The sequence below is a fragment of the Suillus bovinus genome, assembly GCF_016758785.1.
Source record: "Suillus bovinus strain UH-Sbo-P2 chromosome Unknown EDB93scaffold_175, whole genome shotgun sequence".
Classification (NCBI taxonomy): Eukaryota; Fungi; Basidiomycota; class Agaricomycetes; order Boletales; family Suillaceae; genus Suillus; species Suillus bovinus.
Genome location: NW_024542231.1, coordinates 14,010 through 29,295, shown reverse-complemented (window position 1 = coordinate 29,295; position 15,286 = coordinate 14,010). Strand labels below are relative to the sequence as shown.

General features: G+C 46.6%; 4 protein-coding genes across 4 annotated transcripts; all 4 read left to right on the top strand.

Annotated features, from left to right (window-relative positions):
* Positions 1-11,155: 11,155 nt before the first annotated feature.
* On the top strand, positions 11,156-11,695 carry EDB93DRAFT_1070909 (uncharacterized protein; the record flags this gene model as incomplete). The annotated part of the gene is made up of 1 exon (XM_041444969.1): positions 11,156-11,695. A coding segment is annotated over one exon (540 nt), but the record flags the coding sequence as incomplete, so codon positions are not given.
* Positions 11,696-11,944: 249 nt separating this feature from the next.
* EDB93DRAFT_1096934 (uncharacterized protein) lies at positions 11,945-12,730 on the top strand (the record flags this gene model as incomplete). The annotated part of the gene is made up of 1 exon (XM_041446830.1): positions 11,945-12,730. A coding segment is annotated over one exon (786 nt), but the record flags the coding sequence as incomplete, so codon positions are not given.
* Positions 12,731-12,964: 234 nt separating this feature from the next.
* Positions 12,965-13,327, top strand: EDB93DRAFT_1065864 (uncharacterized protein; the record flags this gene model as incomplete). Its single annotated transcript, XM_041444897.1, has 1 exon — positions 12,965-13,327. A coding segment is annotated over one exon (363 nt), but the record flags the coding sequence as incomplete, so codon positions are not given.
* A 1,279-nt stretch (positions 13,328-14,606) lies between these two features.
* Positions 14,607-15,101, top strand: EDB93DRAFT_1096941 (uncharacterized protein; the record flags this gene model as incomplete). Its single annotated transcript, XM_041446832.1, has 1 exon — positions 14,607-15,101. A coding segment is annotated over one exon (495 nt), but the record flags the coding sequence as incomplete, so codon positions are not given.
* Positions 15,102-15,286: the final 185 nt, after the last annotated feature.

The following is a 15,286-nucleotide window of genomic DNA, read 5'->3' as shown; positions in this document are numbered from 1 at the left end:
TAGTGCACCCAATCATAAAGAATGATAGAGAATTGATGTTACTTACTAGATCACGCCACGCAAACTTCAGCACGAAGTCAATGAAACAATCATTCCTGCTCTGGGTCTCAACCTGGGGAAAAACACAATCTCCGAAAATTGTGCGAGACGTTGGTTGAAGAAATTAGGCTATGAGCTCACCAGTGTAAAGAAGGGGATATATGTTGATGGCCACGAGCGTGCTGATGTCGTGGAATACCGAAAAGCATTTTTAGCCCAAGTGGCTGAGAACGAACACCTACGGAACACGTATGATGACAAAACCTTAGACGTCATAGAGCCAACCTTGCTTCCTGGCGAGCGAAAACATGTTCCGGTGCATCATGACGAGAGTATATTCAGGTCCAATGAACTGCAGCAAAGGGTTTGGACAAAGGAGGGGAAAATGCCACTGCGAAAGAAGGGTCAAGGGAAAGCAATTCATGTGTCGGACTTCATAACAGAAGAGACAGGTCGATTGAGTCTGTCGGAAGAACAGGTTTTTCCAGCTCTCACGTTTGTGGTTCTTTGACTAATGTTGTCACTTAGATAGCCGAGGACACCACATTGCCCGTGAACGAACACCTCAAATGTTATGATTCTCGCAAGATAATTTTTCCAGGAAAGAATGCAGATGGTTGGTGGACGGCTGAGATGCTTGTTCAACAGGTACGAAGCAATATTTGCATTACACTGTCACGATGATGTGTGCTAATTAATGTTAGGTTGAACAAGTTATTCCGCTCTTCGAGTGGACTTATCCCGATGCCGTCGCTGAGTTTTTCTTTGATCAATCTGCTGCTCACGGTGCTTTCACGGTGAACGCATTAAATGCGAACGAGATGAACGTCAAACCTGGTGGCAAGCAGCGTCATGCATTCCACCACTATTCCTGCTGACAATCCAAACCCTGCTCTTCGTGGAGTGGCTCAGGATATGTGTTTTGCGGAGAATTTACCATCCGACCATCCATTCTACGAATTCCGTGACCAACCGAAAGGGATGAAGGTCGTGCTTGAAGAGCGCGGCCTTTGGGACAGGTTGTGTGCTGGAAACAATGGGAAAGCCCTTATTGGTGACTGCGCATCATGCAAGATGTCACAAAAGGCCCATGACGCGCTCGCTCGAAGTGCTGCTGCGCAGTCACTATTTGATGATGCCGAGGACGAAAATGCAGCTCCTGAAGACAATCTTCGTCCGAATGAGTCGACAACATGCTGCATGCGCAAGGTGCTCTCACTCCAGGCCGATTTTCTTGCAGAGAAGCCTCAGTTGCAGCTTGTCATCGAGGCTGCTGGGCACAAGTGCTATTTTCTGCCGAAGTTCCATTGTGAGCTAAATCCAATTGAGATGTATTGGGGATGGGTCAAAATCCGTGAGTTGAACAGTCCTGTGCCATCTAGTGATATTCTGACGAGTCCGGCAGGCTTACGAGTGCTTGCAGATGGCACTTTTCCAACTGCGAGGAGACTTGTTCCTGAGATACTGGGTGCATGCCCTACCAAAGTTATCCGGGCCTTTTACCGCAAAACATGGCGCTATATGGACGCCTATGGGTGAGCATTTCAATGCTATAGTTCGCCTCCGGTCTCTCAGCACCCGCGTTCGTGCAGGAAGGGTCTTGATGCTAAGCAAGCTGAATATGCTGTGAAGAAATACCGCTCGCATCGCAAAGTTGGTGCGGGAATCATGGCCGAAATGGATACATTGAACTACGCTGAATAAGTACATGTATTTCGTACACTTACAACGGTCCAGCAGAGGCCACAAACATGTTTTTTCTTCGCTGCAAGCAATGGGGAGGAGGAGCGACTACCAAATAAGGAAGGTGGCGGTGCTGGTGGCGTGGGAAGTCTCAATTTGAGACCGTCATTTTTTTAAATTTAAGAATTTCAAGAAAGTAATCAGATAGGTTTGTCACTAGGCTCGAACAGAGGTGTTTCCACTAGTTTTGGTGGAAATCGGACGGAATGGGGCGATGTAGAAAGGGATCTGTGTTGGTGCTGTGGCGGAGGTCGGTTTTTCCCGTTTTGCACTATACCAACGAGGAAAGGCGTTGACGGAATAGTCTGTTAAGCTGGGAAACATAATATAATTCTTATTTTGGAAAAAAATAATTAATGGACTTGTCCTAACATGACGTGCTCCTGGACACGACCTGCTCGTCGGTTCCTTTCAACATCCCCTTTCAACCTGGAGGCTCTCGATGCATGGATAGCATCTCCCAAATCACTTGTCCTCACTGATACCTTTCATTCTAATCACCTTTCAGACCTCTACATCACTCTACCTACTCGCGACGGCACGCGTGGTCGCCCATTTACATCCCCTGTAGAAGGTACACCTCTCGGATACGGACACCATCTTGCCTTCTTCCATCCACGTAATCCAGAGGCACTACTGCGCAAAGATGGGACCGACGCTGACTTCTGTCCGCCTAAACCATTCACACGCCGGATGTGGGCGGGTGGCACCATGATATGGAACAAGGAAAGAGAATTGAAAGTAGGAGAGAAGGCCACTGCCGTGTCTACTGTAGCCAAGGTCGAGAAGAAAGGATTTGATGGCGGGAAGCCGATGATATTTGTGAAACAGAGAATTGAACTGACCGTGGAAGGACGAAGTGAACCTGGGATAGTGGAGGAACGAGCACATGTCTATCAGCCACCTGTAGCTAGTGTAGGGAGCCGCATACCCCGTCAAGGCGAGTCCTCATATCAACCAATGGTTTACCTGGGTGCTGATGCCGACACCTCTAATCAGTGAACGATCTCCCAAAGTCTGAGTTTTCGTTGTCGTACACTCCGACATTGACGACGTTATTCCGTTTTTCTGCTCTTACATTCAACGGACATCACATACATTTGGACAAGGATTACGCGCAGAAAGTTGAAGGATATCCAGGTGAGTCCAAGCTTTACTTCTCAGATAATATCAAGTAAATTCTATCCCTAGAAAGACTTGTTCACGGGCCCCTGACAGCCTTATGCTTCTAGAGTGTCTCATTTACCACCGCCCAGGGGCCAAACTGCGCACCTTCAGCTATCGCGCGCACAACCCAATTCTTGTGAATCGTGCCGCGACGATACATGGTGCCATTGTGGCAAAGGACAAAGCAGAATTGTGGTGCGAAAACGATGAAGGGGTTGTTGGCATGACTGGCGCTATCCAGTTTGGGGAATAAATCTATGGCCTCGTCATATCAAACCTCTGTTCGCAGCCTTCTCAGGCACATCGACGACGTCAAACTCGTACAGCGCCAACAATGATAGCTGTTTGTACAGACAATGACGTTGGAATAGAAGCTCAGATGATGTCAGATGTCTCATGTCTTTGTGTTGGCTCGATGGTGCATTACTCCTGCCCTACGGACGCAATCCCATATCACGCCTACATGCATCGCTGACAACGATAATAAACTTTTGAAGAACATCTCATGCCTCCCTTAGTGCGTACCTGAAGCAAGTAAGCACAGGATAAGAGTTCAGCCAGGGAAAACGTACATTTTTACAGGAATACAGCCCTTGGGGAAGCCCGTGTTGAATTTTCTCTTGGATGATTTTGAGACCAGCATCCCGGAAAATATTTTTGAATGCGAGGTCTGACCTACAAAGCAAGTCAAGACTTTGTAATACAAAATCGCTTCTTACAAACCGAGTGAAAGTAGAATCTTGCTCATCAAAAACGGTTAGCGGCTCATTTTTGCTCGCCGCATATATTCTCCTTCACTACGATGAGACTTCTCGTATCACGTAGAGCCTTCTTGCTCCTCTGCAGGAACTGCGCAAGGTCATCATCTTTCAAGTGACCGAGACACCATTGGCACCATATCACATCGAATCCTGTTTCCGTTTCATCATCACCATCTTGCGGTAGATAACCGACACGATCCAGAGGTGTCCCTGGTGCGATCGGATCAAAAGATGCAAGGCACCTTTTGAAGAACGTGACGCTCTTCGATCGATCAGCGATACCCTTCCATAAAACCCTATATCCGCTGTCGTTAATTTCTGAACCGGATTCGCTGGCTTTTCCACGGGATCGGGCTTCGTTGATGAAAGGCTCTACAGGCTCGAGCAAGACAACATCTGAAACGAGATGAAGGAGAACGTCTGATGTGACGCGCCCGACACCTGCGCCGACATCAAGAGCTCTCACACGCTGGGTTTTGGACGGCGGGCCGGAGAGACTCTGGAACGGTGATGGGACTGTGGATAGTTCAGGGAGTAGATCAAGGAGGAAGCGACGTGATCCAAGAGAATCGACACGAGGAAGTGACTGTCATCAATAATTCAGTACAAATGTTTGTCGGCGAGGAGTGAGATCTCAGTCACCCCCGTTCCGAATCCACCTGGATGTGAGGTTAGCCGATGTTCGATGGTAAAGTGGTTAGCAATGAAGCAGACCGAGCACGCCGTCGTAGTTTGCAGGCTGAGTGGCCCAGTATTGGATACCTGCTTCAAGATCTGGAACTGGGTGGTCAAAGACATTGTGATCACTGATCATGATTCATGATGCGGCATCCTAGATCTGATTATCAATGATTAGGTCACGTGATTCCAGCTGATGTTCGAGGAGTATGTCCACATTGGCTGGAATCGGAAGACGAACGTGATGAACGAAGAAGTTCGTTATATTCAACGATAAAAATATTATAAATATGGCATTCGCTCATGTGTACGCACCATCCGAATCTATGCAGCATATATATCATCAAAGTCTTGGTCATTTGTCCCGAGGGACATGTTAGCGTTCTCTTCCAAAGGCGTGCTCAACACGGATGACACAGGAAGTTGTTTCGATGCCGTATACTCTTCTCTCTCCAATTCTCGCACCATATCCCACATTTCCTCGTCCTGGTCATCGACTAAGAGGCTTGGTTTACTAGTCGGAGGCGGAGCAGGGGTAGGGATTGTGTCATCAAATATCTCGAGGTCATTCCACATCGCCTCTTCGTCGATGTCCATCCCATCTACAACTTCGGGTGGCACAACTTTGTATTTGGCTTTTGATGCGGGAGGTGCCGGGGAGGGAAACAGACCGTTGTACTCTGAACGCAGCAAGGCGTTTCTCCTCCTCTCTAACGACAGCATCGATATCAAAGTCATCGTCTTCAGCCTCTGACGATGAGGGTGGAAGAGACGGGGCATGTAAGAAGACGAATCGTCATTCACGTCTGCGCCCTCAAAATTTGGATCGGTGAGGTCGATAACGTTGTCGCTACCGTTTTTCTCCTAGCTCCTTGCCATTGACAAGGCCTTTCGCCTCATCACGCCATACGCTTAATCGGACCTTCATTCCTGTGTGATTGTGATATGCGAACGTGATCGATATTCGCTCGTACCTGCATTCGTTTTGAGTGGCATAATTTTTCAACACGCTCAATGGTGTCCTTGAACGGAGTTTTGGGATATAATCTATGAGACCAAAACTGGTATACTTGGAGAATGCGTTGGAGGTCTGAATGCTAAACAGATATCCAGGCATCTGCATCAGCGCACAAGTCCGAAGTCAGTGTAACTCACCTCATGACCTTTCCCTTTACCTTGAAGTCCTTAATATTCTGAATGAGCTGTGGAAACCCCGATGCTCCAATTAAACTTGTTTCATCGAGTAATGCAACTTTCTTTCTCTCTTTTTTTCCTTCTTTCTCCTTTCCCTTGTCATCCTTTTCCCCTTTATCGTCTTCGTCAGGACCTAGATCTCTTGGTGGAGAACTACTAGGCAAGATTTGATGGGGGTGTCAACGCGTGTTTTGCCTCGGCCTGTTTGCGGAGTGCCTCGAGGTCAAGGGCAGGTGCAAGGGGTTTATATCTCAGGTCATCATCCTCCCCTACGTCATCATTATCGATGTCAGCAAAGAGCGCGTCTACGTCTGGTCTTGGTATCGAGCTAGTAGGTCTCTTCGGCGCTGGTTGGTCATCCTCGTTGTCTGAGTCAGAAAGAAATAGGGTCTGTCTTGGACGCTTCTGAGAGCTAACTGTATCAGAGTGTGGCGTAGTAGCGTGAGCGGGGGGAAATTGGTGCGTCCCAGATGTCGTCGAGAGACATGATTAATGTTCAGGTTGCAAGGACGCGTTATTTTTGCTTTATTTACATGATATCCGACGCGCATCATTCTTTCTTTGATTTTCGATTATTACGATCTTTACCAAAGATTCTTCCGCTGCCTGCAAGCTTGCAGCAGCCAGCACGAAATCTTTCTCTTCTGAAGCCAGTGCCACCCGCGTATGCCGTGCCTTCCTCCGAACCACATGCTTCATTCCTCAACCACACGATAGTTCAAGGACAATCATTTCATGCTGGAGCTGCAGAGCTTGAATATGTGATGATTATCCATGCCAGTGAGCATGGGGCAAGGGCAAGTCGCTGCCACACCTGGGAACATGTAAGAGCCTTACCAAGGCTTCGACGATTACGAGGGTTTAACATTTAACATCATTAATACTCAGCAATCGCCATTCACTGTTTGAGAAGGTCAGCCTTTCAAACCAGCACCCCAAAACGTCGATTGATATATCTCCTACTGCAACAATGTAAAAATGCAAATTATATTGTTTTGATAGAACTGATTGCCCAATGGTAGCCGGTAGCAAATGAAAGCGGTTAAGTATATTATATTAGGTATATAATGGCTAATACATATTATATATACAAGCCTATTACACAGGAGGGAGGGGAAGGCTTAGGGAGGCTGGCAAACATTGATATTATGAGACTCCCTAATCGAGTAATGTTTTGGGCGGTAGTACTCAGCCACTACCGCTTTGGGGCGATCCGAAGAGAATTCACATTGTTTCCCAACTGGGCAATCCTGGACAAGTCAGTCTTGGTCACACACGGGTTTTTCGGTCCTGGCAATGTCGGAAATTTGCGAAAGCAGTTGCAATGACCCCTCCCCGACTCTACGAAGTAGAGAGAGGGTTATGTCAGATGAAAATGTCCAGGCACCTACAAGAAAATCTGCAAGCGCATGAACTTAATTCCTCTTTTACTCCGCCGGCTCAATCCCTTTCCTATTTCGTTCTTCCCACACATCACTACCTTCCTTGCCTTTAAATTTTGAATGGCCAATGTCATCCTGTTCTTCATTCAGGTCGTGCACCGCATCGCAAAGTACTCATTCTGGCCCTTTTGGGGTGCACTGTTCCCGCGCAGCATGCCAAATGGCCTGTTCCCGGCTGGTGTGTTCTGCAATGAAGAAACACGCATGTGGTTGTACATTTGAATTGTGAACATTGTTTGACTTTACAGACCGCAAGTATAGAGGTCAGTGTTGAATTATGATACTATGATTCAAACCCGTATCAAGTAGTCTCTTGAAACACTGCAAGTTCATCAGTTTTTAGCGCCAACACCTAGTACCCTAAGGCTGCTGTTCATTTCTATGCTAACATGCCATAATGTAATGCACTGCTCTAACAGGAATACTTTGTCTTCAGAAAGCATGCACAATGTTTTGCCTCATCTATCACCTTAGCCTACTTCAACTCATGCTTGCCTGTTATTGGTTTGTTCCAAGGCACGTTCACCTGACTACACCGAATTGTGCCGTAATATATCTTTGATTGTCAGCCCTTCAGCAGATGCATACACAGCACCCTCTTGCTTCCTAGCTTCAGCCACCAGGAAGTTGGCCAGCTCAACCGATTCCGCATATACACAATCCACTGAGATCTTGGGCCATCGACCTGACCATGCCTGCAGTGAGTGGATTAACCTGCTGCACGACCATATGTCCTCACACACATACTTGCCAGCATCAGCGGATTGTGGTAGAGATTGTTGACTGCTACCAAAACAGACGAATGTCCTGTCATCTTGCCTCCAGCCAAAGCCTTCACAACAGCGCTGCTCTTCACATCAAAAGATGGTTTGCCACGATTCTGATGTTCTACTGTATCAAGCTTGTCAATTGTAAGTCAGGACAGAGTGCAGATACATACTAAAGATCACAGCACCCTCGCCGTCATATAAGTTGATGAGGTCTAACACTGCAGCAGACATGAAGAGGAGGAAAGAATGGTAGGTTGTGATCATTCTCATTTGAACAAAGTACACTGATCGACAGCAAGACCGACTGAATGTCCGATCTTCTGGACAAGAAGGGTTTTGTCCGAACTCAAAATTCATTTCAAGCCATGGAATAGGAGATTCGGGCTTTGTACTCAATCAGTCGTGTTATACATTGATGTCAACTTACCCATGTTTCAGTCTGTTGTCCTGTCGCTCCAATCACATCAATGTTCCTGTCTGCACGCTCTATACATCTGATTCTTTTGTGCAATACACCTGGATCCTAGTTGCCAGTATCCTGGCCACCGTCACATACTCCTGTCAGCAGTCCAATGTGTCAATCACGATCTCACTTGCAACACATCTGAAACACCTGCGTCAAATGGCATCTATGCACGTATGTGTCCTGCAGATTCATGTGATTCTCTCATGTGATCGCTGATTATTACTGTTAGATCCTACCTGCGAAGATCTCTGCTGCTCTAGTGGACTGCCACATTTTGCAATTTGGTTAATCAGGACTACGACTCTGTGTTTGCGTGAGTGATGGTTAGTGACTTCATCTCGACCTTTTCACCTGATCCCATACAACCAATTTCCAGACAATTGTACACTATGTGTGATGCCATGCAGTCCTTGTTGAACATCTTTGATGGCTGTGCCGCCTTCATTCTCAGTATGCCAGTTGTTGTATCCACTGTCACCCTACTCATTCTTGCATACCCTAGTTGATCGTGTTAGTTGCAGCTACCCTGAGTTCCATGTGGTACCAAGTGCCCATATACGAGAATCACAATCTCTTCTGAGCCTGCCATGAGCGTCTTGGTGGTTACCCAAGAAATTTTTTCTCAACCTGCTTCGCTTGCAAGTAAGTCGTAACCATAGTCCTGGTCCATGTTTCTGATTTTCACAGGTGTTATTCATTCTATCGCTCATGACCCTTCAATTCATACTGTATATGTAGAAGGTGTCGCTCTTGCGGAATTGTTGGCTGCTGATGCAAGGGTCCAACATTCTTTATCTTGTCTTTTTTTCTAACTTGATGTCAAGAACCGTCCCACTACTGTACTCTGAGATATGCTCGTGTACTACTTAACACTTTGTTTACCAAGCCGTTGAGGTCAGTTGACGCACCTACCAGAAAATCTGCAACCACGGGAACATATTTCCTCTATCGCTTTCCAGTCGTTCTCACTGCATCTCACTGCAATAAGCTATTTTTTGAGTAATTTTGGTGGCTGGCTCTTTAACTCATTCGATGTTGTCTTCAGCTTGGTCCTAATGGCTTGTGAGCAGACTTGAGAAACTGATTGAAATGTTGTCCCAGGTTGATAATTCTCGTAACAGGTCGAGTCTTCAAACATTGTTGGTGACGTAAGCAATCCCCTTGTACTGAACTGTCAAATTTCAAACACTGCCACTGCATTCGTCTCAGATCCATTTCTAGGCCGATCTGTCATATAACTTGAAGAGCGATGCTCGGTCCTCAATTAATCCTCCTTTGCCTTCCAATTTCCCTCTCGTTGTCTTCCATCTGCCATGCTTCTCTTGCCTGCCTCCTCTGGCTGCATTGGTATGTGGTTCCATTTCTCACTTTCATTCACTTCTCAATGTTTGGCATTACAGTCTGGCGAGATGTTTATCAACAAACTTGCCAGCACGTGACCTCGCATACTCAATTTGGATGATTGCCCCCTCTATAATGAATTACACGCAGTGACCACATATCCTATGTTTTATGACCCATTATACTATCCGGAGTACCATCCCGACATTTTTGGCACGAGTTCTGCTTTCTGTGCCTGGTTAGAGTTCTCTCTTGACTTTCACAGCAGGTCTTGTGTTCAATGCAGCACTTGCGCACGTGCTGTATCCGTTCTCTTTGATGGCATAAGCTTTAGCATTCGTATCGACGCCGTCACCTTGTCATATTCTCGCACTTATTTTGAGAGTGCACTGTACCATCACTGTGACGTGTTTCGGTGCTTCCTCTCTTATGATGCAGCCAATGCTTTCTCTGTGGAGTCTATTCTCCCTTTGCTGTTGGAGGAGGACTTTCGTTGGTTTTCTTATCCGGATGGAACATATGAGGAGCATTTATCTGCCCTACCTGCACCCGTACTCCGAGCCAGCGCTCAGGTTTTGACATGCGAATCTTTGAAGGTCCGTCTCAAGGGCGGTTGTATCCAAGTCATTCTCCATCATTTCAACCATCTACATTGTCAGCTTTCAAAATCTTCAGACCGGAATCTAATGGAACATCTATCTGTTCAACTTCCACCTGATTGCCCTAAGACACGTCACACTGTGCTTGCTGCAGAGACACAAAACATATATGGTATTGAGGTGTCCCGTGCTTTGTGCACCCCTCCTGCATTCATAGCTTCTGTCATTGATGATTGTCACCATTGCACGCCTGGCCAATGCCTTCTCTGCCCCTTGGATGTCTGTACCTCTGGATCAGCTCACTCGATGCCTTGAAAAATTGAGCCGTGAAGAGATTCGGTCATCCATACATGGCTTGGCTCACTGTCATCACACACTCTACAGCGCCTGTTCCCATCGTAAGTTGTGCAATAGCCTTGCCCATCTTGTTCGTCAACATGCCCTCCATCTTTCTTCCGTGGGATGTCATGCACTGTGCAATGTATATCTTGCACACTTTCCATTCCTGACTTCTTCCTCTTTGTCTGATGATGCTGTCTTGGGTGCCATACTCACACACGAATTTGGAGCATCTATTGTTAATCGAATTGCGCTTCCCCTACTGTCCCTATTGGATAACCGTAAGATTAAGCGGGCAGAAGCCAAGCAAGTTGCAGTTGCAGTTGCTCGTGATGTACGGGCTGTTTGAGAACAAAACTGGCCTTCCGTTGTTTCCAACGATGTGGTTCTTGGTTGCTTAGATGAATATGTGAAGGCGACGGAGTGGTCTGACCCCCCAGTGTGCGCCGTATGCTCGCAGTATAATCAAAGTATGACTCATATCAGCTTGTCCAGCGATTTGTCTGCCTTGCATCTCGAATTGTTGCGCCTCTCTGACAATTACATCATCCGCAAATGTGTTATTCAGGGCATGTCCTCATGTTTCTCTTTTGGTAATCATGTGGTTGATGGTCTGATGTTAGACAAACAAGGCTTGGTATTTACTCACTCTGAAGCCATGGCAATTCAAGTATGCTCTGGTTGCAAGACATCTTTGAGTAAGGAAAAGATGCCCGCACTTGCACTGGCCAATGGTTTGTTCCGTGGCTTCCTCCCACATACTTTTTCTGATTTGACATGGGTTGAGGAGAAAGTCTGTGCAATATACTCCATCACAGCCCATGTGACTCGTCTATTCCAGTCGTCTGACCTGTCTCAACCCAAAGTGTTTCATGGGAATACTTGTGCTCATGACATGAATGTGATGTCGACTGCTTCTGTATTGCCTCGAACACCAGCGGACATCAATGGGTTCCTAAGTGTGGTTTTCATTGGACCGGATAAATTTGATCCCAAGCGCATGGGGACCTTATTCCGCATTTGCAACAACATCTGGAGTTTCTTGTTGTGGTTGAAATGTTTCAACAGACTGTATGCGGATATTCCATTGGATCCTGCAATCTTAGACTTGTACCCTGAGGACGGTACCATTCCCGGCCTGCAGGACAGTGTGGTTGAGGATTATGAACTCAATGCTCAAGCAGTCTTCCAGACAGAAACTTCAGGCTTTGATACACATCCTGCTACAATGTTACAAGTCACTGATACTCCTGTGCCCCCCACATCTGATAATGATGTGGTTACTGTCGTCATTGAAAAAATGGGTGTGTCAGATCCGGAGTCTGACAAAGTTAGTGGCAGAACTTTTACAGCATCTGCACTTCGCAATCTTGTTCCACAACAACCCAATCATTCACATCCTGATATGGTGCTTCATCATGGTACCAATGCCATTCCTGAATATAATAACACGCAGCTCTTCCCAGGCATGTACCCGACTTTGTTTCCATATGGCATCGGCGGATTTGAGGATGAGACATGCCAGACTGCCTTGTATTTTGACCGGCAGGCAAAACACATGCTAAATATCTCTGATCACAAGTTCAGATACCATGAATCCTTCTTGTTTGTAGTACTTAACATGTTGCAGAGGTGGCGTGCGCATCTCCAAACCTATTTTGCTGTCCGGAAATCGAACTTCAAGACTGTGGCTCGCAATTTGACTAGTGTGTCTGCTGATGTGTTGCAACACTTAGCCAATCGTCTTGAGCAAGAGTGTAAAATCTCTGACCTGACCGAAGTTGAACAGAATGCCTTCAAATTATTGCATCAGGTGAACACAATGTCTGCGCGTATACTGGGCTCACAAGCATCTAAAATCTTCGTGCGCAATGAAATCCGCAATTACTTTGGATATTTTGGCTTGCCCCACATCTTCTTCACGTTCAACCCAAGCGCTGCACACAGTCCTATCTTCCAGGTGATATATGGCGACCGCACTATTGACTTGTCTGAGCACTTTCCACACATGCCTGATGGACGCACACGTGCTATCTGCCTTGCTCATGACCCTGTTGCAGCCGCAGATTTTTATGAGTTCAGTTATCAGTGTCTCTTTCGACATCTGTTCAGATGGGACTTTGACCGTCAGGAGAGTGTAGCTGAAGGTGGGATATTGGGTCGTGTGCGTGCATTCTATGGTACTTCTGAGTTCACTGAGAGAGGAGCATTGCATGGTCATTTTCTCCTCTGGTTGGAAGGAGGCTTGAATCCAGCAGACCTTCACAACCACCTTCGTGAGGAGCCTGGTTTCAGTGAAAGGTTTTTTGCATTCTTTGAGGATGTGATTCACCATCATTTGCCTGACATAGAAGATGTGGTTGACACCAATTTTGAGCCTCGTACACAACGGCCCCCCCATCCCCCAAAAGTGTCTGATCTATCGGCACCTGTTCTCAGCGATTGGGAAGTGTTGTGTGCCACCGAGATTAAGAGATGTGGGACTGTACTTCAATGTCATGAGTGTCGTGCTGTCTGTCACAAATATGGAAATGATAGCCGGTGTCGATTTCTGTTCCCTCATGACATTGTGGACAAATCTTATTTTGATGCCGAGACGAACTCTGTGGTGCTGAAGTGCCTTGATGGCAATGTCAATTATTTCAATCCCTATATACTCATCTTTTGCCGGCACAACCATGATATCAAGTGTATTCTGTCGGGCAAAGGTGCAAAGGCAGCAATGTTCTATATTTCAGATTATATTACCAAGATGGATATTAAGACATATGAGGTGTTATCATTGATGTCGTGTGCAGTTGCATGCATTCCTGAGTTAAGTGATGGAGGAGTTTCTGAGCATGCGAAGACATTGCTGCACAAGTGCCTGTCGCAATTTAACCGACAACAGCAGGTTTCATGCGCAACAGGCTGCCCGCTACATACAAGGGTTTGATGATGGTATTTCATCCCATGACACAGTACCAATGATGTCATCACTCCTGATGGCATATGTCCGAGAGCATTTCCTACCCTCAGTCAGAGATGATGTGGACTCCGATCATGATGATGATGATGAACTGGAACTGGTCCATCTCCGCGTGAGCACTAACAAGCAAGGGCGCCTGGTTGAAGCTAATCAGGTGCACCATTATCTCTTCTGTTCTGATGCGCTTGCAAATATGTCATTCTATGAGTTCTGCTGTTGTGTGTGAGTTGAGACAATTAACAGGAGCTCCAAAATGAAGAACACACATGAAACTCACCTGGGTGTGTACTGCAGACACCGCTTCAAAGCTGGGCATCCCACTCATGAAACACATGAACTTGTCGAGCATACGAATGACGACCAAGGTGATGGCCGTCGAGAACTGGTGCCTCGTGTTGTAGGAATGTCAATACCACATTCAACAGACAGCAATGCTTGGGCTATTTTTGCACTTGCCTACTTCAAACCTTTCAGTGCAAGTTCTCCTCTCCTTGAACCGCAGCAAAGTGCTGTTGATGCCTTCCACTCATTTGCATTCTCACCTCGATCACTTCAAATTATGTCAAATTGGGAGGCTGTCCATGAATGTGAGGATGAGAGGGATGCAGATAGACTGCATAAACAGGCAAATACAGTTGCAGAGAGTAAGGTTTTGACGTTGGCCCTGGGACTTGGAGATGACGAGGTTGATATGATGCTTGCCAATGCAGGTCTACCGCGAGCTGAGGAAGATTTTCGCCTGCAGCAAATGGTCGTGATGATGCAGCAAGCTGGATGGCTCGCTTCCCGCAAATGCCACCAAGACCAACAGATTGTAGCCCCTCCCCCCACCTACAACGATGAGTTTGTGATGACGTTCCATGGAGATAGCTTGAGCCATCAACTAAAAAAATGGAGGCTTGAGATCAAAGAACAAGAAAAAGCAATTGCCCATGCCTGCCGAAATGCACTTAACCCTGAGACACAAGTGGAATTCCTACCGGTTCCTGCAACAGTAACCAGTGAAAGTGTTCTGCATCAGTCACCCTCAGATTGCCTCCCACAGATGCAATGTGAACCTACAGAATGCCCTCGCCCTAAAGATGCCATTTTGGGTATGATGTCTCCAAAGGAGGTGATTGAATGTGTTGGATTGGAGTACAACCTCAATGCTAAACAATGGGTGGCTTTCAGAACGATCACTGAATTCTTCGTTGCAAAATATGTCGACAAAACCCTACCAGCAGAAGAACAACTGAGAATGCTGATGACCAGACCAGGTGGAACAGGCAAGACTTACGTTGTGAAAGCTGTCCAACGTGTGATGCAGCATTATGGGTGTGCCCATCTCATCAGGTTTTTGGCCCCAACTGGCTCGGCAGCCGCTCTCATTGATGGGATGACAGTGCACAAAGGACTGGGAATCAAAATCAAGTCAACAAACAAAGGAAAGGGTAATCGCGAACCTGGCAGCAGCGCACAAGACTATTCAGTCTTGATCAGTGTGCAGAATCGATCGCAACTCCGTGATGAGTGGAAGAATGTTGAATTCCTCCTTGTAGACAAAGTCTCCTTAGTGTCCTTACAGTTGTTGGCCGAGATGGACCATGCACTAAGATATGCAAAAGAGAAGCCTGGTCTATGGTTCGGTGGTGTCACAGTCATATTCTCTGGTGACTTCTATCAGTTTCTGCCAGTTGGAGGTACTGCCTTATACACACCCATCTCGCTGTATGCTGGACAAAATGATGCTGAGATACACAAGAGACTTAGATGGCTTGCATGGAAATCGATCAATAC